This window comes from Neurospora hispaniola (assembly GCF_033458365.1).
Source record: "Neurospora hispaniola strain FGSC 10403 chromosome Unknown B0T23scaffold_4, whole genome shotgun sequence".
NCBI lineage: Eukaryota > Fungi > Ascomycota > Sordariomycetes > Sordariales > Sordariaceae > Neurospora > Neurospora hispaniola.
The window spans coordinates 2,618,773-2,638,830 of NW_026944409.1; the positions used below are offsets into that span (position 1 = coordinate 2,618,773).

General features: G+C 52.0%; 7 protein-coding genes across 7 annotated transcripts; 2 read left to right on the top strand and 5 right to left on the bottom strand.

Annotated features, from left to right (window-relative positions):
- Window positions 1-1,046: 1,046 nt before the first annotated feature.
- B0T23DRAFT_146468 (major facilitator superfamily domain-containing protein) lies at window positions 1,047-3,420 on the bottom strand. Its single transcript, XM_062832451.1, has 4 exons — window positions 3,130-3,420; window positions 2,927-3,054; window positions 1,832-2,863; window positions 1,047-1,740 (listed from the first exon to the last, which is right to left on the bottom strand). The coding sequence occupies exons 1-4, from the start codon at window positions 3,267-3,269 to the stop codon at window positions 1,481-1,483; spliced, it is 1,560 nt and encodes a 519-aa protein (XP_062693084.1). The 5' UTR covers window positions 3,270-3,420; the 3' UTR covers window positions 1,047-1,480.
- Window positions 3,421-4,733: 1,313 nt separating this feature from the next.
- B0T23DRAFT_316026 (uncharacterized protein) lies at window positions 4,734-5,261 on the bottom strand (the record flags this gene model as incomplete). Its single annotated transcript, XM_062834899.1, has 3 exons — window positions 4,734-4,844; window positions 4,876-5,035; window positions 5,092-5,261. 3 exons carry the CDS (start codon window positions 5,259-5,261, stop codon window positions 4,734-4,736), a joined length of 441 nt encoding a protein of 146 aa, XP_062693085.1.
- Window positions 5,262-6,912: 1,651 nt separating this feature from the next.
- Window positions 6,913-8,520, top strand: B0T23DRAFT_146535 (TB2/DP1, HVA22 family-domain-containing protein). The gene is made up of 3 exons (XM_062832452.1): window positions 6,913-7,136; window positions 7,263-7,412; window positions 7,499-8,520. Exons 1-3 carry the CDS (start codon window positions 7,108-7,110, stop codon window positions 8,475-8,477), a joined length of 1,158 nt encoding a protein of 385 aa, XP_062693086.1. The 5' UTR covers window positions 6,913-7,107; the 3' UTR covers window positions 8,478-8,520.
- An 803-nt stretch (window positions 8,521-9,323) lies between these two features.
- Window positions 9,324-10,227, bottom strand: B0T23DRAFT_315615 (HotDog domain-containing protein; the record flags this gene model as incomplete). The annotated part of the gene is made up of 4 exons (XM_062834871.1): window positions 9,324-9,493; window positions 9,573-9,638; window positions 9,753-9,933; window positions 10,189-10,227. 4 exons carry the CDS (start codon window positions 10,225-10,227, stop codon window positions 9,324-9,326), a joined length of 456 nt encoding a protein of 151 aa, XP_062693087.1.
- Window positions 10,228-10,575: 348 nt separating this feature from the next.
- Window positions 10,576-12,515, top strand: B0T23DRAFT_358335 (transcription factor TFIIH subunit p52/Tfb2). The gene is made up of 2 exons (XM_062836203.1): window positions 10,576-11,029; window positions 11,115-12,515. Exons 1-2 carry the CDS (start codon window positions 10,906-10,908, stop codon window positions 12,494-12,496), a joined length of 1,506 nt encoding a protein of 501 aa, XP_062693088.1. The 5' UTR covers window positions 10,576-10,905; the 3' UTR covers window positions 12,497-12,515.
- Window positions 12,516-13,463: 948 nt separating this feature from the next.
- Window positions 13,464-16,144, bottom strand: B0T23DRAFT_317099 (uncharacterized protein; the record flags this gene model as incomplete). Its single annotated transcript, XM_062834979.1, has 3 exons — window positions 13,464-14,847; window positions 15,164-15,179; window positions 15,274-16,144. The coding sequence occupies 3 exons, from the start codon at window positions 16,142-16,144 to the stop codon at window positions 13,464-13,466; spliced, it is 2,271 nt and encodes a 756-aa protein (XP_062693089.1).
- Window positions 16,145-17,107: 963 nt separating this feature from the next.
- On the bottom strand, window positions 17,108-18,666 carry B0T23DRAFT_146589 (NRDE protein-domain-containing protein). Its single transcript, XM_062832453.1, has one exon. The coding sequence runs from the start codon at window positions 18,368-18,370 to the stop codon at window positions 17,252-17,254; it is 1,119 nt and encodes a 372-aa protein (XP_062693090.1). The 5' UTR covers window positions 18,371-18,666; the 3' UTR covers window positions 17,108-17,251.
- Between the last annotated feature and the right edge of the window lie 1,392 nt (window positions 18,667-20,058).

Below are 20,058 nucleotides of genomic sequence, written 5' to 3' on the forward strand. Positions count from 1 at the left end.
TTTTACTGTCATTTTTTTTTTCTTTTTTCCCTCAAGGCCATTGAGTGAAGTTCACCTACCCCGGACTAATCTTTGACGTGAGTAAACGGGGTTTCACAACATCACTGCTTCTTGACATGCTGTGCAATGCGAACAGGACTCGTAGCATGTATTATGCAGGTATTCTGTGAGAGGGAGCACAGGTTATCAAGAGCCGCAAGCCAAGTTGTTTGAAATTCGAGTCGCACATAGAACTATTGGTGTTCACTTACCTCTATTGTAAGTACACCTACCGTCAATATAGGGACTTCCACGTGGGTAATTTACTGCATGAATAACGAAGCCTCGATTCTACTAATATTGCAGTGAGGTCATCAACTGGAAAAGTTAGGTAGTAGAGTGGTAACTAGCATTCAGGACGGTTACATCCATGCAGATGAGTTCAAACATCCGTTTAAAAGTTTAACCGATTCGTGGAAACATTGCCTACCCTCCAGTCCCTCGAGGAAAGATCATCACTCACAAAAAGGCTTTCAACTACCTGATCTATACGAGGAAAAGAAAAAAGAAGAAAGGATCCGACGGTGATCAGGGTAGCAAAGAGACCATGCTCGCATATCAATCCCATCGATGTGTAATTATTTATCCTTCAAATGCCACGCACGACCTTTAGATAAGAGTGATGACGCAAAAGTACCTACCTCTAGGTAGTTACCTCTAGGACTTCGAAAAAGGTAGGTACGCTACATGTAGTGGTCTACCACATTTCTTTGTCCTTTGGTTCCTGTTTTTACCTTCCATCCAGATGTAGATATGTCGCAACACCACCGCACTATGTCGCATCCAAAGTTCCATTACATCCGAGACACACACACACTCTCTCTCTCTCTATTATCCCGCGCTCGCTACTACCTACGTATAGTGCCTATCTCCCGTTGCGGTATGGCGATTGGTCAATACACCACCACCCCCCTGTGCCCCTGTTGGTGAGATCGATAAAGTGCCATGCAGAAGGATCTCGCTTGGCAAGCCTCACTTCCGAACATAAACTCCGACATGAGGTTCTACTAGGTTCTAGGGTACTCGTATCCCGTACCGTTGTCATGCGCGAATTGTGATTGTGGTGAAGGAGGGTGTCGGTCATAACGGAGTGTCAGTATCTGAAGAAAAGAATAAAATAAAAAAAGAGGCCGAGAGCACATCTTCTACGTGAGAATGGAGGGGTTGATGGAAGCATGCGTGCCACATTACTAGGTATAGGTAGGTACCTTTGCCCAACTGGTATCATCATTATTAGATAGAGGTAGTTTGTTAAGCAGCAGCCTCTGCTTGGGTATTCAACTCATAGTCATCATCATCGTCTAGAGGTATTATTTGTGTATCCCCTCCACTTCTGATATCGATTGATGGTCGGTGGCTGCTGTGCAGCATTAACCGAACCCTCTAAATAGGCCACCATTCCCCATTCCAGCCATTCCTTTATTCCCATGGATCGGCACTTTTAGGGCTTCCATCGGAAACCAGGGTGCTTGTAATCCAGATCTTGGATCTCTTGCTGTGACATGCCCGTTAGCTCCTCCTCGGCGTTGCGCAGCTCGCGCTTGGTGTTATCCCTCTTCATCCAGATAAGCAAGCAAAGGGCAATAACGAGGGTGCCGCCGGACGCAGCAAGATTGACGCCGTTGCCGATGTGGTACTTGGGGGCATCGAAGGGCAAGAAACTCCAGGTGGCGACAAGACCACCAACGTTGCCCAACATGACTAAAGGTAAGGAAGTAAACCGATTAGCGTTCCACTGCAAGAAGAGAAAAGGTTGTGGTGGGAGCAGATGAGTGTCATGTGGGAGCTTTACCATTGTAAGCGATAGCGCTACTCCTTGCAGTATCGGAGACGACATTGGCGCTAACTTGGGAGTTGGTCAAGGGACCAGCGGCAAAGACAGAAGTGCTGACGAGGAAGGCGGCACCGTATCGGATGTGTGCGTTTTCGGTAGCCAGGAACATAATGTAACCGACCATCACAAGTGGGCAACAGGCGATAATAATAATCTGGCGGCGATCCAACCAGCGGCTAATGAGAGGCATCAGGATGGTGAAGAAGCCGCCAACGACGTAAGGCGGAACAGTTAACAGCTGCTTCTCAATGATGCTCTTGGTCGGGTAGATGGTAGCGACGACGGTAGGGGCGAAGAATGCGAGACCTTGAACGGTGATGTTGTTGAGGAGGAAGGCGAAGCCGGTAAAGAAGACGACGGGGTTAAAGATACCGCGCTTGAGCTTCTTGGCGTCCATCTTGTCAATAATCTCGGTTTGACCAATACGTTCCGACTTTACACGGGCAATTGCCAAGTCCTTCTCTTCCTGGCTGAGCCATTTGGCGGTCGCGGGGTGGTCGGTGAGAGTAAGGAAACCGATGAGGGACAGTCCAACAGTAATGATGCCCTCAATACCGAAGATCATTCTCCATCCACGAAGACTACCGAAGTGGTCGAGTTTGAGAATTCCAGACGCCAACAGGCCACCGAAAGCGCCGGCCAGAGGGGACATGACGATGTACAGCGATAGACGTAGAGTGAGCTCGGATCGACGGTACCAGCGGGAAAGATAGTAGGCAATTCCGGGCAGCATGCCAGCCTCGAAGACCCCAAGAAGAAAACGAACACCGCAAGCCTGGGAGAAGTTGTGGACGAATGCCATACAGACAGACATGATCCCAAAACCAAGCGAGGTCAGAGGGAGAAACCATCCTGGGCCCATCCATTTGCACGCGATGTTTGCTGGAATCTCGAAGACGATGTAACCGACGTAAAAGATTGATAGCAGGGTATTGTAGTCGTATCCGTGTAGGTCCAGATCCTTCTCTAATTTGTCTAGCCTCGCATTTCCTGCAGTCCACTATCGTAAGCCCTGTGCCTTTCATCAATCTGGCCAGTGGTCGCGTCGCTCACCAATATTGGCTCTATCAATGAAGCAGAATAAGTAAAGGATTGCAACCGTCGGGACGATATAGAGATCGATTTTCCGTCGCAGCTTGGTCTCTGCCACTGGATCGAGTTCAACGAGAGGGTTGCCGTGACTGTTGGGTGAAGGTCAGCAGGATGAATGAGGAAACTGAGTAAGGTATCAAACCGACTGGAAGTAAGCGACTTACATGTCAGTTGCGGCCTGGCCCCGTTCGGCGCGGTAGCGCGCCCCTGGAGCATTTTCAAAATAGCCTTCCTTGGTGTCAGACTCGGACAAAGACTGCCTCCTCTTTTCCGAGGTCATTGTTTCCGACACTCCGGCGGCCATTGTGATGGCTGCTGTAATGTCGACGAGGAGAAGCTGGCTCTGTTGCTGGAAAAGAAAAGCTGATAACCTGATGGGTGGAAGATGAGACACTCAAACGGTGACCTCGTGTGAGCGAGGTCGGTGGTGGATGAGTAGTAGGCGACAAGAAGGAGAGGTGGTGAGGTGAAGATTGTAGGAAGGGATTATGAACAAAGAACAATGTAGGGTGGCTGAGGCTAGGGAGGGCGGACGTAAGTAGGTAATGTACTTGTAGGTTACATGTAGATGCATGAAGGAACTACCGACATGGACAGTAGGAAGGGTTTATCGGTGACAGTCAAAAAAAAAGAGAAATCCTTCGCCGATCACTACCAGGCTGACTAGACTGAGGTTGAGGTGTGCCTGCAAGCCAAGCTGGAGGGTCCCAGACCTATCATTATTCACGGTGACACGACCGACATCGTAATGGTGGTGTACATTTGCATGAAGAGTACCAGGTAAACGAAGCATCCAGGTTCCCCCCTCTCGTTCTCCGCTGTTCATCAATTGCCAAGTCTCGGATTCCAAATCATGGCCCGGTGTGGACGTGAGATTGACCAAACAAACGGCAATATTCCTCTGCTTGGCTCACACCCATGGTTCTCGTTTCCCGTCCCCCGCATGGCAATTGCACCAAGGGCAAGTTGGAGATCTGGCAGGAGGGTGCCTCAAGCAAACACCGTTGATAAGATTCAAGAAGTCAAGCTTGACCAATAAAAGCGGTCATGGTTGTAGGTTTATCCAGGGTTCCCCAAAGCTTCAGTGTCATGATACGGGCCTGGCCGTGAAGGGGGTCCACTACCCCATGGGGAGGGCGAGTGTCAAATCCACAAAATCTCCAGTGGCCCGCTACTTGACCCCAGCAACCGTTTGGCACAAGAATATCTCTCCAAAACTCCCATAGCCCCGGGCAAAGAAACAGGCTAATGATGAGCTTGCCGGAGCGTTATTCTCTTTTGGTTAGCGCCATTGAGATTGGTAGTAGTGGTGGACGAGTAAATCGGCTTTCTTGTAAAGTTGGAGAGCGGGCCACTCCCCATTTCTGCTTCCCCAGAAACTTGGCGCCGCTTGGTTTCCCCGCATCCTCTCGAGCCTCCTCGGGCATCGACGGACCAGGGCTCGACCACGTTTCCTCACTCAGCACGTTTTCATGATCAGAAGACAAAACTAAACAGAGTGTTGAACTCCACTGCCAACGATCCAGCATAGCCGTAAATCTAGTGCCAAGAGCCTTTCTTGGGTTCTCCCGAGCTCATGTGACTTTTCGCAGCTGCGTCCATCATCGGGATCCCCAACTTCGAGGTGCCTCGGCCTGCTCCATCTCGCACACCAGCCTAGAGCTTTAACTAGCCCGGTAGCGTGTATTGGTCGGTAGGTCAGAATAGGTAGTGCCCGGCAGCAAGAAGAAAAGGGGTGAGGCTGAAGACAACCACCACTGGAACACCTTTACTTATTCACAACAGAGGTTCCCTTGCCCGCTGTCATAACTGACCTAAGCCTCTTGAGATGACACTTATGGATGCTGAAAAGCCATCTTGATGGTACACTTGCCCTCCTCTGGAAAAAAATGCGTCTCTGCATAGCTCACTGGAGCTTCGCTGTTCGTGATGGCGATTTGCCCCTTTTCCGGGTTGGCTGGCATCGCAGAGAGCGGACTATGTGCATTGAGTTTTTCCTTGCGGCTGGGCCGAGGACATTTGCCGTCGTGGATCCTGCTTTTGCTTGGACAGTAACTCCAGAAATCTGGACTGATCCCCAGTCCAATGTCACATCCAGCTTGGATCGTATTAGGATCTTAGCCAACACGAACGCTATGCACGTAGTGCGAGACCCGACCAAGCCGAGGATGCGACAGCCAATGATGGCATTGCCGGATTGTGCGAGGGATAAATCTTTAAGCATAACTTTGCCCCTTTTCTTGTAGTCATAGTCGTGGCTGACAAGGTATTTGATCGAGCTGGCCAGCCTCAACATTTTGGGAGTCATGGAGACGGAAGCCTCTTGGAATATGCTCAAGTCGATTTCCTTAGCCTAGTATCGAAAAGGTTCAAGTCAAGGCCTCGGCGAGCAAAATGAGTCCGAATCTAACCGTTCACTCTCACCCCCGTCGCTGGAGGTCACTCTGAGAGGGGAAAGGGGGCGAGAACTCAATTGCTGCTTGACAACCAAAGGAAGACAGCAATTCAGTGACGAGACTTCTGGAGATCCGATTGTGGTATTCCGGATTGCCTGATACGAAGGTCAGAGATAGCGATTGTTGACAGAGACCGACTGGGTGATGATATCCGCCCATGCCGACTGTTTCTCAAAAGACACTCAGCTCCTTTTCCAACGACATCAAACTACTTGTCCTCTTGGTCAAGCTGTAACATTGAGTATATCGTGACAATGGTCATCGCCGTCTCTTTTCCATGTTGGAACGTTAAGGAACACGATCGTTGCTGGATTGCGCCTGCTCTTGTACATCGACGTAGACGACTGAGAACCTTTTCTGGATGCCGGTTGTAAATCATAGTACCCGGACTGAGAGAAGTAAAATCAGGGCGGCATATTTGCGCGGTTCTGCACATTACCGACTTGCCAATCTTGAAGGTTCCTGGTTACACAGCATCAGTCAACACAGTCGTTACACAACTTGAGGTGAAGACAAGATGACACTGCAGTATCGCAAACGCGGCAGTGGTGCAGGCAATCTGCCCCTGGCAAGACTCGCGAGGCCAAAGAAGACAACTGACGAGGCCTCGGAACTCAACTCCGAGTATCAGGCTGTGTTGTAAGTGGATGCCAGAATCTTAGTAGGTAGTAGTACTCATCCCAGTCGTTCAGAATAGGCCGTGGTGTCTTTGGTGTTTCTAGCGAGACTCTCCGATGACGGCAGCCAATGCTAACGGAGGCTTACACGATGATTCGAAAGAGCGATGATGAATATCCAGAGGCGTAGATGAAGATGGATGACGTTGATGGACCAAGTTGAAGTTGTGAGAAGGAGAAACTTGAGAGATTCTGATGTTGAAAAGACATCATCCATGTCTTTAGTTGGCTCCGCTCTTGCAAATCCGGGGTTAAAGTGGGGTGTTGGTGGGGCTTCCCGCGGCCTTATCGTCCCTTATCGTGAGACTGGCGGGGGAAGAGGGAGGGGAACCGTAGGGGCTCCCCCGTCTCTGGCGGTGCTAGGTCGGTACAGTATCCCTCAGCCCCTGAAGCTCGCTGTTTGTCTCCGGCTGTTTTGAAACAGGGCATCTACCATAGAGGTACTTTTCCTCTCCTTTCACGGCTTCGATCCCCCAGCGAGCCCGTCGACGGGGGTGACACCCAGGTGTTACACTGGACCTACACGCAGTACCTACCGCAGGCTTTGGCTCAGTTGGTTCCATGGCAGGACCTCGTGCTTCCCGTCACCTGGCTCACCGAAATCACTTGTCTAGTGTAAGCCTTAACTGCGGTAAGGTAGCCTTGCATCGACGGGGTTTCCACATCTGCACCGCTTGCTGATGGAGACTTGCGTTGGCTTATTCACAGCCTATTACCTCATTCATCATACGAACATCTGAAGCAGCTACACAAACACCTGCTTCTCCGATGCACCTCGTCTCCTCTTCCTTGTCATCCAAATAGAGCAACTTTTCTACTTGGTCACCTCGACCTCGAATTGAACGGTTCTTTGTTTCCTTCTCACTGCTCGTTCTGTGAAGACGTAAAAAGTCCTTTGACCGCTCAAGTATCGAGCCCCGACTTCGATTCATCGCCAACGAGACAACGTTCTGGTATTTTCACGAATTCGCGTGTCCCGGTATCACCGGGAATCAAGGCTGCTGTCAACATGTTCGACATCTTGCCCAACCTTCTCTCGTATGTCAAGTCCTCCAAGCACGGCTTTGCGCTGGGCAGGCAGCTTCGTGTTGCTCGCCATGCGCTGCCCCGCCGCCTTACCGTTTGATGTTTCCATCAACTAACACAAGCTGTATCGCGACACAGCTCTGTCGCCTCCTTCCTCTTTCCCGTTTACGCCAGTTACAAAGCTCTCAGGAGTTCAGATCCGGCCCAGTTGACACCATGGCTTATGTACTGGGTCGTCATCTCCTTCGTTGTCCTCGTTGAATCGTGGGTTGGTTGGTTCTTGGTGTGGTAAGTTCGATTCGATGGAAGCATCATCTACCCACCGACAGCCATTTCAGCAACAATACTGACATGACCCTTTTGCGCTACGCTAGGGTCCCCTTCTACGCCTTCATGCGCTTTGTCTTCCTCCTCTACCTAGTCCTCCCCCAGACCCAGGGCGCCCGCGTCATCTACCAGACCCACATCGAGCCCTGGCTGGAGGCCAACGAAGGACAAATCGAGGACTTCATCGCCTCGGCTCACGAGCGTCTCAAGGCCGCCGGCCTCGCCTACCTCAAGCAAGCCATCGAATACGTCAAGACCCAAGTCCTCGGCATGCCTCCTACACCGCCCGAGCCCGCGTCGGCCTCCTACGGCGGCGGCGCTGGCGCCTCTCAGACTGCGCAGTCCTATACCCAATCCCTCCTCGCCCGGTTCAACGTACCGTCTGCTCGCCCGGGTGGCGCTAACAACGCCGCGGGTGGCGCCCTTGGAACCGACTTCTATAGCTTTCTATCCTCGGCGGTGACTGCCGCCAGCAACGCTTACTCGAACAAGGGTTCCGGCACCCAATTCGACCGCGACGTCACCCCCACCCCGGGCACCGGAGGCGGAGCTTCCAGCCTCGTTCCCGAGAGCATTCGCGGCGTGGACGCCCGCATCTCCTTCATCGAAGCCCAGCGCGAACGTCTTAACACGGTCCTCAACGCGCTCGACCGCGAGGCATCTCAACTCCAGAACAACCAGCAGCAGAGCGGTGTGCCGGGCTTCAGCTTCGACGGCGCCGATGTTGGACTCACTTCAAGTGCTGGCAACCCTTGGCAAGGTTCAAGCTCCCGCAGCGGTAAGAACTCGCGCTCCATGAGCGAGCACAGCAGTGTGAGTGGGGGTGGGCTGAGCCGCAACCGGTCCGAGGCGGACTTTGAGAAGCTCGAGGCCGAGAGCGGCGAGGAGGAGATTATGGATGACAACGGGAGGAGGATGAGGCATAGGCCGGCGCCGAATGCTCAGGGAAGCAGCGGTTGGTTCGGTTGGGGTGCTGGTGGTTCCGATGACGCTGCTGCTGCTAAGAGCACTGGGGTTGATAAGTAGGCGACGATGACAACGACGGCATCTGGTATGCTGGTTTTCGCTACGACCTTCAAGTCAAGTGTGCATAAAACTGCCGGGACAAGGAGTTACGTATGGTAATCCCGGGTTACAACGTCAGGTTTACGACTGGACGTTGGAGGTTGCCTGACGAAAGCTTGGAAACGGAGTTGGGCCTCAGAATTTACTGTACACGCAGTAGGCAAGGCTCTCGGTGTACCAGATATGAGAACGCCATCCAAGCCATCCACCAACTTCACAACTGATCCCGCTTGGGACAGGCCCGCTTTCATTAGAGGTTAACCCTCGTTCCCATGTGAACTTTGTCTTTTGCTCCTTGTTGCCTGTTGGCAGTCATGTTTGCTCAGTGCCATCGTGTGTATTTGGGCCCTTATACGTACCAGTGACACACGGGCTGAAGTCCTGCGATCTGCATAGCGAAATATCAGTGTGCGAGACATGTACTTGAGGGTTTAAAGTACACACTCAAAGCGCCGAGGAAGTGCAGGGTAGGCTAGTGGTTGTAGTGTAGACGGTAGTCGAGTAGCTCCATTCGTTGCGCTCTACCGTATGTCACAGACAATCAAGAACGGAAGCTCCGAACAGAAATCCGTATAAGCTGCCTTTTAACATTCAGCGGCTGAAGTGCAAAGCAAACTTCCCTCCATCGTCAGACCAATCCAGTGATGCGAAAACTAAAAGCAGGTACTCTAAGGGTATCTTTCTATGAGTTTAGAGGGTAATGAAAATGCAGAGACGAAACATCGCTAATCGCCAGCTCGCCCGAGGTCTAACAACTCTATGTACACCATGCATACGCACCTATGTCCAGGTTGACTCTCATGACTTTCACTCCACATCATCCTCGGCAATCGCAGCTCCCTCCGGGGGCGTGAAGAGCTCGGTCCCATTTTGGGACTTCCAAGCGTTGGCGACATACTTTGTATGACTACCCCGGGCACAGAGCTCGCCCTTTTGGTTGCGGAAAGTGACGGTGGTGTAGGCAAGAGTCTTGCCCACTGTTTGGTTGTTGATAATGGATGTTAGTTTTGTCAATAATTTATGTTGCTGATGCAAGGGGCAGGAAGAAAGACTTACTCTTGTCACACACAGCGGTCCCGGAAATCTTGTCGCCGACTTTCCCACCGCTACTAAGGTAGGTAACTGGGTTTTTTCATATACATGTTAGTATTGTGTGTTTGCGGAAAGCAGCACATAACTGGGCTGGAATTCGTTTGTCCGAGTAGGCATGAAGTCTCATGGAAGGAAGGAACATACCGTTGAGATCCGTCGACACACCGGTGGCGTAAAGTCCTTTCGAGGCTACGGCCAGAGAACCACCAAGGTCGACCATACTGGCGATGGTTCCACCGTGGATGATCTTCAGACGGTTGGTGTGGTCTTTGGTAATGTCGAGTTCAAAGTCGACCTTGCCTTCGGTGGCACCGGTTACCCGGAGCTGGTTTGGTCATGTCAGTTACATGCTCGTTGTATCCATGCAATTCTGCCGTGTCTTTTGCCTACATGAGGTCCGAGAAGCCTGCAAAGTTTGGTCAGTCTTATGTCTTTGGTTGATCTCTTTGAAAAACCATGGTGATGTGTCATCACTCACCTCGGCTCAAGGCCGGACTCGGCCATGAACGACTTCAGGACCTAAGTAACATGCTGTAAGCAACCGAGTCAATGCAGCTGTGAAATGAGTCCCTGAACTAACCGATCTCACGAATCTCGCTGGTGGAAGCTTGGGTGCCATTTTCTGTTGCTGTTGACCTCGAAATAGGAGACGATGGAGGAGCAGGTGTGCTTCAGATGCGTGGACGTGGGGACGGAACACTGCTGTGAACGCCGGAAATCACCACCCGGGACAGGCGCTGTTACAGTGGCTTTAGGAGCCGACTGGCCGACCCGGGGGACGGTGGACAAATGCCGGACAGTGGAACGGTGACGTCGTAACAGGGAATGGTAGTGCCTGCCACGAGGGTCCAAAGTCCCCACTTATGCTTGGTGACCACCTGCAGGGGCGCCACGGGGCAGGCAATCGACGCGTAGGTACCTACAGCGCAGCAGTGATCATCAGCAGCCTTCAAGGTCTTCTTTTGCACCTCACTTATGCCTTTCACCCACAAATACCACCGGCTACACCATTATCGCTCGATTCACTGGTCACCGAATAACCGTATACTCGATTCATCATAAAGTACATTTCCGTCGGAATAATACTTTCCACCTACAAGTTGGATTTGGTGTCCATATCTGCCAGCAGAAGTCGACCAGTAGCATTACATCGTGATCCTCTCGACGAGCCATCTGGACTTGACGACATTCGAAGCACTACGTTTACCGCATATTCGACTTGACCTTTCACATTGCCAGTCACACAGCGATAACGAATCTCTATTAGCGGCCCGTTGTGCCCGCCCGTCTACCCACCATGTCACTCGGCGGGCAACAGCTCCTCGAGTACTTGGAGAAGCTGCCAGGTACAGCTTTTAGGAGACTGTACCAGTCACCTGCGACAGCTTTGGCCATCTTCCGCCGTATGCTGTCTTATCATGGTATGCGATTGTTCCTCGCCTCAGATACCGAGGCCTTGGACACCGAATCTCTAGCCATGTAGCTAACTCCTTTGCCCTTCGATAGCCAAGGTTATTGTCCGAGGTCTACTGTACATGCCCGACCCATTCCCGTTAACCTCCCTTGACATATGGTTCCCTCCAGAGGGCGGCGGAAAGATACATCGCGATCGCACCATTGCCGCTCTCCGATCCCTCCACATCCTACAGGTCTCACCACCAAGCAAGGACCGAACCCAAGAAATCCAAATCACGACGAGCTTCAAGAAAGGCCTACAACTAGCCTTCGAAGGCGGCGGCGAAGATGGCAGCTTTGGCGTCCCTAGTTCTCTCCCCGTCGATCCCTCCATTGACATCGCCTACCTCGATAAGTACGCTCGGAAGAAGTGGGACGACATCCTCCACTACGTTGTCAACAGTCTTGGGGTCCACGGCAGCTCAGAAGGGGTCAGCGGACCCAAGGCCAGTGTGAAGGAACTGCTCTTGGCCGGACGCCTCGTCGAACGACGTCCCGACACCCGTACAGGAATCGGAATTACGCAAGCCGGTTTCACCTTCCTTCTCCAGGAGTCCAACGCTCAAGTATGGACGCTCCTCCTCCTCTGGCTCGAAGCAGCCGACCACGCGGCCGACTCGGGCATGGACAGCATTGACATGCTCTCCTTCCTCTTTATGCTCAGCTCGCTTGAGCTCGGAACTGCCTACGATACCTCGGCCCTGACCGAGACGCGACGGAATATGCTTCCCTCGCTCGTCGACTTTGGGCTCATCTACTTCCCGCGCGACACGCGCCAGTTTTTCCCTACCCGCCTGGCCACCACACTGACCAGCACCGCCTCGGCCCTGCGCACCGTCTCCTCGGCTTTCACGGCCGCGACCGCCAACCCCTCGGGTGAACCGGGCACCACGACCAGCACCAGCGGCGGCCCCGCCGCCACCCCCGACAAAACACAGACAGCAGCCAAGGGCATCATCATCGAGACCAACTATCGCATCTACGCCTACACCACCTCCCCGCTACAAATTGCCGTCCTGGCTCTCTTCTGCCAGCTCAACATGCGTTTCCCCAACATGGTCTCGGGCCGCCTAACCCGCGACTCCATCCGCCAAGCGATTGGCTTCGGCATCACCGCCGACCAAATCATCTCCTACCTACACGCGCATGCTCATCAACAAATGGTGCGCGAAGCCACGGTCACGGGTAAACCGGTGCTTCCCCCGACGGTGGTGGACCAGATTCGACTTTGGCAGCTGGAGAACGAAAGGATGCAAACCACGGCGGGATTCTTGTTCAAGGACTTTGAGAGCACGGAGGAGTACGCGGCGCTGAGCAGGTATGCGGAGGAGATTGGCGTACTGGTGTGGAAGAATGATAAGAGGCAGCTCTTCTTTGCCAGCAAGCATGAACAGTTGAGGGATTATCTGAAGAGTCGGAAGAAGGGGGAGTAAGGGGCGGGTATGTAAGGGAGGGTGATTTGGATTCGGGGGTGGTTCAGTATGGTCGGAATGAACCCAAGTAGGTACCTCTTGTGGGTGGATGGGTAGGCGATGGGGTCTTGCATCGTAAAACTTTTACATCTGTGGGCAGGGCAGGATCAACATTTGCATTGAAAAAAAGGGAGTTTTGGCTTGGATGGGTGGGTTGGCTTCACGCGATTACCGCAGCTTATACTGTGAACAGGAGTTGGGGATAAAAAGGGGTATGTTCAAAATACGAGGTAATGGTCTGGAGGTAGGAACGACCTGCTTGAAAACAATGAATTCAACTTCATCATACACATACAAACTTGACTTTGGCAATGGATTGGGAACGGCGCTTCAAGTTATGTGGATATGTGTTAGACGAAACCGAAGAGGTTTGAAAAGGGTGCTCGAACAAATCAGCCTGCTCACTGTGTTACACATCTTTGTGATATACACCTATTAATACGCCATCCTAGCCAACAGGAGCTCAATCACAGGATTATTGGCGAGGGACTGATCATACTCATCTGTGATTGCACTAGGATCGAAACTCGAAGTTTGATCATCAAGATATGTCATTACAAGACTGTAACTAACATTCATTGGCGTTACCATCATGAGGTTCAAAGCATAAATTAATGCCAGAAATGCCCTCTACAACGCCGGACCTTTGCCTCTTACCCTGGGTATGTGAAGCGGTAAGATGAGGTCGGAAACCGAGAAAATACTCTCTAGAGAAGTCCGGCCATGCCTGTTACTATGGATATCTAAAGCGAAATGATTATGCCCTTGTCCTGTACTCTCTTCCCTCACTCTAAAAGGAAACCGTAATGCGTGCTCTGTCTTTCAAGCCAATAAGGCACATGCAATAATAGTACAGCTCATAAATCCGTTCCATTGTCCATTCATCGCTGAGAACATCCATCATCTGCAAATAAACGTTGACGTATGCTCACGCAAGGCTCATACGATGTTGGTACCGTTCCTTCCTGACCTCGTTGTCTGCTTCAACTCCGCGAACCGTCCCGTGTCTCTCAAGTCGATGACCATACGAGCTCGGCTCCATGCTATCAACCTTCATACTGGCTGATCTTCCATGGGTAAACACTCTCCTTGGCACCTGAAGCAGTGATCGCTCCGTCTTCGAGGGCCGGACCTCACTTTGAGGTTGTCCAAGGTCCACATTGAGGCCAGTCGTGATGCTACCTCCACCTGAACCAGCAGGCAGAGACCCCCTGCTCCGTCGACTCCCAAACAAACTCCTGCCAAAGACGCTGTTTTTGAAGCCACGTGGACCATGCATGGTACCACCCTTTGGGAGCAGCACCTCTCGCTGTGTTCTTCTCGCATAGTCTTGTTGCCAAGCATACAGCGAGTTGCGTGCCTCATCCGTGACACAGCATGCCTCGAGATGAACGAAAACGCGACGACATCTGTTGTCGTCATCCGTAAGAGCAGTCGCATCCGCAACTGTCACTCTTCGAAGCATGGCTTCCCTCTCCTTCTGTGCTTTCGCCCGGGATTCGCTCATAATCCTGTTCGGACGGTCGGTGTTCTTCATCCGAAAGCTCATTGACGAGCGGTTATTGTAGTCCGTCGGTGGGTGAACATGAATGACGTTCGAAGACTCGGAGAATGAAAGTTCCGGCAAGGGCCGTCGGGGTAGGACCCTTGAAGACTCGGATACGGGAGGTTCCGGCAGGGGCCGCCGAGGCAGAATCCTCGAGGATTCAGACCTAGGGATGACGCGAGTAGGTATCATAGAAGGGGAGGGAACCTTTGGATTGTACGTCTCCTCGTGCTGCACTGTCTTATATACTGCAGGATTCCGTTCACTGACGTAGGTGCTAGACTTTCTCGAACTCTGCAGAATAGCATCAGTGGTGGCTGAATGGGGTATGCATCTTATATAATGAGGTATGTGTCTATTCTCAGTCGTCTTAAGTCCGAGTTGGTCAGCATTGGGGTGCATCATTGCAGGAGTGTAGAAGCTGAGATCCCGAATGGGCACGATACGGCTAGAGGCGTATACGGAGGTAGAAGGGTTGTTGAATGCCGATGCAGGGGGCGAGGGGGTGGTTGACGAGTTGTTAAGATCACCAGACGTCGTGGACAGGAATGTATGCGCCTCAATAATCAAATTGAGGTTACGAGGTCCTAGTATCTCGTTGTGGAACCGGTCATGGAGAGACGTAAAGCGCCCAGCCCAATACGCCGATGGCATTGCCGTTGAGACAAACCGGGGATTGATCGGAAGCGGTGGCGGTGCTTCTTCACATGTATGCATAGGCTCCGTAGCTTCGGTTGAAGGGCATACGTCGTGGTCCATTGCTTTCCTGCCAAAGCGAGAGGATAGTGAGGACCGGGAACTCTTTGCTGTTGCAGTTGATGACGAGTTCTGGAGATCCTGGGGACTTGCCGTTGAATGACTGAGTAACGAACTGCGGGAGAAGGTATGGGTAAGATTTGACAAAACATTGAAAGTCCGTGATTTAGAAATGCCTTGCTTTGTTGATGCTGGAGTAGTGCTTTCTTCCTGAATCCGCTCGGGTGGTTTGTTCTCATTGTTCTGTTGCTTCACCCGGCCTGTGAAAGACGGGATACGTGTGGTACATCCCACGTTGCTGTCGTCGTCAGACGAGTGAATCACACCCTTTGTCCTCAGTGGCTGTCCGTCATGGAGATCTAGCCCGGATGTGTCGCTGGTATCAGCCTTTACTGTTGATGGCAGCTGTTCAACTTTGGGTGGTCTGTAAAGCGACCAGCGGGACCCTCGTCTCTTCGGAGTGCTGTTTTGAATGTTATGCTCCATTTCAGAAGTTTTAGAGCCCAGATAAGGCCCTTGATGCATTGAATTCTTGCTAGGAGGGTCAACTTCTTGATGATGAGGAGCAGTATGTTGTAGCACTGGTTTGCGAACAAGAGCCAAACTCCGACGACCTCGAACAAAGCGCAAAGAACAAACAGGCCCGTGCGCTTCACAAACAAAAGCGGTACTAAGGTTGAGAAGAGCACAAGACGAGATGTTCCCCTAATCACGGCGTTGAATGTGAGAAGTAGGACCCAAGTGACTTGGACGATTGAGGTTTCGTTGCTGTGAACGTCGTCGTTGTGAATGGTGTTGTTTTGGATGTTGTCTTCTTGGGACTTTGGTACGGAAGGTCGAAATCCTTCGCTGTATCGTACGGTCTGTTCCCTATAATGGTCCTTCTCTGCGAGCTCGCTGCCCTCAAGATGTGCGAGACAATCGTCTGCCTTGGCGGCAACGGAAACAAAATGGATGGGGGGACCTGATGTTGACAAGGGTAGTCCCTTCAGCTTTGGCAAATTGCGATATGCTTCGCCGCGAGCGTTGCATATAGTCTCGAAGTTGGGTGGAGGGTTGATTGAAGACCAGACAAAGTAATTGTCTGCTTCCGCCTTGGGGGATTCGACTTTGACCGCGCCTTTTGCTGGGAAGCGCGAGCAGTTGTTATGACCCAAGAGAACTAGCTCCGTGCCGTCTGATTCTTCGCTGTCTGACTCCTCGAAACGAGTGCTCGCAATCCAAGGCGACGCGAGGAGGGGTGAAGCGTAGCGCAGTGGGGTGCCAGACTCGATCTCCCCAGTGCTTGAGGATAATCTCCTGCTCATGGCGGCCAGGTTAGCAACGGAGAACTGACCAGAACGTGAACCGCAACTCTTCTGCAATCCCTTGATGTTGGGTACTGTATCGTCCAAGTGAAGTCTGAAAGGAAGATCCAGACAAGGTGATCAAGTTTCGTTCAGGTTGACACTCGAGAACAAGAGAGACGATCAAGGGAGACGAAATTATCCCAGTCCGGGACAAGGGAGGGGTCGAGTTAATACTCGATCCTTGTGTAGAACGTACCTTCTTTGGCGCTTAGACAGAAAAGATATCCAGATCAGTACAGGTACGAACCGCAATCAACGTCGAAATCGTGAAGCGAAGGTTGCGGGTGCAGAGTGATTTGTGTTGAGGAGGGGAATGGAAAGCTGCAGGATAGTTGCGAGCCTGTCGTGCAAGAAAGCGGGGGAAGGAAGGGTAAACGGCGGAGACAGAGAGTGTAAAAAATGGAAGTCAACTCAAGACCTCGAGGGAGTCGAGACCGGTGGCAGTGAAGGGTAATAGTTGGACCTGACGGAATCTTGAAGAACGCGCCATGACCTGACGGTAGCGATAAGGTGCGCGCAAACCTGGAACTCCGGAGCTTCGGCTGGAATCCAGTTGTTGCTTGGGACGAAAGGAGCTGTGTGATCGGATATATAGAAAGGGAAGGCACGGCCACTATACCTGAGCTTTCCACCTCAGACGAGCTCGAGTTGTGAATGGGAAGCGTATCTTATCCGTGAAAAGCTTTTGGCAGGAGCAAGAGCGAAATCGCTTCCTGAGTCGCGGTTTGGTGTTTGCGTGTTGTGCCTTCCCTTCCAGTGTCGCACACACAGCCGTCATGATTTGCCCGGCGAGAAATTCAGAACAAAAGAAGTAGCAACGATAAAGCAGAAAATAGACTGGGATCTGATAGGCGTTAACCCATCGATATCCTGACCAAGGGTCGAGACAGAAATGAAGGCTGGTGGGAGCTACGCAAAGTAACTCGAAATCAAATTCTTCCAACCGTAATGCAACTGAACAACCGCTATTCGAATCCAGTGACCATGATATCGAAAAAAACACCACCCCTCATTGCTGATAGAAACTTCCACTCCTGGATGATGGACTACAACAAACGCTTGCGCCTAACTCCTGATCTCTGGTTCGCCATCCGTTGCTTCTTCCCACCCTTCAATCTGGAATTTGAACGTTTCGTCCCCGGCGCCTCGGGGAATCGGGTTGCCATGGGCATCGAACAATGCACGTTCCCTGTACGTGACATTTCCATCCCAATCCACGAGGATGATGGTCTGCCGCTGCGTGCCGTAGAGACCAGTTTGGAAGCCGTACGGTTGGTTGTCTGGGCGGTTGACCGTTGTCAACGCCTCTGAAGCACAGTCGTGAGGACCCTTTTCCTTGATTGTCCCCCGTTGACGGGCTGCCTCCATCTCCGCTTGATGCTGCTTGCCGCCAAAAGCGGGGATGAAGATGGAATTCTTGAGCAGCGGAATGCCCTCCTCGAGATCGATACAGCGGTCCACAGGGAAGTTGGTGGTATTCAGGACCTTGTAAAGTTCTTCTACTAGCACATCCTCACTGACGTCGTCACTTGAGGTAGCTGCGATGACTTGCTTCAGCTTTTCCCTTCCGTCCCGGACCTTGGGCCAGGTTAACTCGTTAACCTCCTCGCTCGGGTCAAGGAAGATGGCATTGCTGAGTCCGTATGTGCGATCCCGGTCCCCGCAGATCCATGGCACTCTATCGATATGTTCGGCTCTGTTGGAGATAATGGCCAGGGGCTCGATGGCCTTCTCGGCTTTCTTCTTTCGAAGCTTTCCGCAAACGAGGGAGAACCCGCCAATATCCCTGGCCTCGCCGCTCCCAACCATCCGGCTGACAAAGTCCTGCACCGGCTCATCGGGATGCGCCGCTAGCCAAGCAGTCACCATACCCCCGCGGCTGCGCTTTCCAGCTATGGGATGTGCCGCGTCGTGAGTGTTCGTTTCGCGGTAGTTCGTAAGCACAGCCATGTGGCCGCCCTTGGTCATGCCGAGCCATGTTCCATGCTCAGCTCGTGCCAAATCCCGGCTGGAAATGACCTCGACTTTTCGGCAGTCGTACTCATGTTTATCGGTGGAGGGCGATTCTGACAGTGCAGTCCACCAGTGAGGTTTGCTAGTTGGCCGAAGGATGTATTCATCTCGATTGTCGATGACAATGAGCGCGTATTTTGGGTGCGCGGTTGTTAGCAAAACGATACACATTTTTGGTGGATTTTTTTGGTTTTTTTTTTGGACGTCTTGATCAGATCGATCGCTTTCTCGGGAAGTTTAGGTTGAGATGGGCTGACTCAAAGCGAGCTATAGCTGGGTTGCTGGGGTCAGCTCCCGGACGATGACGAATGTTCTGATGATCGATTTCGGGCGAATATACAAGGTTAGGCCTTTCAAAAGTGACTGAAGACACTTGACCAAAAATGTGGTCGACCTGGTCTGGTGTATTGATGGGTGACCTAGAAATATCCAGGGGCACGGGTCATGTTGAGACAACGAGCGACATGACCAACCTTGATGGTTGTGGTCAACCGTTTTGGTTTAAGTACCTGATCTAACTTCTTCCCAGGCCGAGCCACCATGTGTCAATCTACTGTAGGCGACGCCTGGTAGCAAACCGACAACGGCAACAACGGCAGGGAAGAAGATCCTATGGAATGGGCTGAACGAAGTGCAAAAGGGCAGTGCTCTATACTACAACCCTATATTTTCATTGGGAAGGGTGGACGATAACATTCTGGATGGTCTGGGTCTGGGCATTAGTGATGGCCTGTCAAGCGGCCAATGATGATGACATGCTGGAGTCAGGCCACCAAATACATCATGCACTTCATGCGGCTGCCAAAGTCTAACCTCGGTTTGCCTGTTTCCGCATGTCTATGATAAAGATCATCTTGATCTTGGTGTTTGGGGAATGGTTGCAACTCTCTGAATGGGGAAGAGTACTGATATACGGCGCAGTAGTATCTATGCCATTCGTAGGATTCGGCCTATGGATGTCCCAACGGTGAGATATGGGAGCGGCGAATGGCGAGAAGGATGGGGAGTCAGGTAGGATATTGGAACACTTCATGAACATTGGTAGAAACCCTGGAATGAAGACCTCTGAGGTGATACCGTTGAGCCGCGCAAACTGGACGGTTCCTGGTCGGAGTCACCTCTGTTATGGATCCCAAATTCCCAGATCTTGGAACAGGAGCTCATATGTTGGTGAGCATTCGCCGCAAGAACTACGATATGTGTCATTCATTAAAGATTACTTCACTTGGAGGGAAAAAGGCCAAGAGGCGGTCATCAACTTGCGTGACACCGTGGCCCCCAAGTTGAACGAATTGACTCTTGTCTGTTGGTGAATATTTGACAAACCGAATGAGTCCAACGAACGGAAACTTCCCCGCTGGAGAATCCCCAGCCTGTGGACGGGGCCGCACGACGGTCTCGACGCATCAAGCCAAGGGGATCAGTCAATTCCTTCAGCAGCACGAGCCACGGACATGGCGACTGAACGTAACAGCGCAGTTGGCCTTTGCCAGGTGCCAGCCCCACTTCCATAGGCCGTTCAGGTCCTCCTACCTTCAGTGGCGTCGTCTTGGCAGTTGGCTTAGAGCACAGACCATCGGACACCACCAGCCAGTGAACTGCCGAGCAGAATGTGGGGTGAATCTTTGCTGGGGACAGCCCGGTCGCGGTGCGGACTGCCAGCGTAGAATTTGTTTGTGGACCTGAACGCAAAGAGCACAGAATGCTACAGTAATGTGCCCTGTTAATGCTAAGCCCCCTTAATGCAAAAAGCCCCCCTTTTGCTAAAGATTTCGGCTGCCCGCATTCCCTCTGGTGGTGAAGACTGCTAACTGCTAATTGCAATACTGACGGGGGGGATTTGCATTAACAGGGATCTG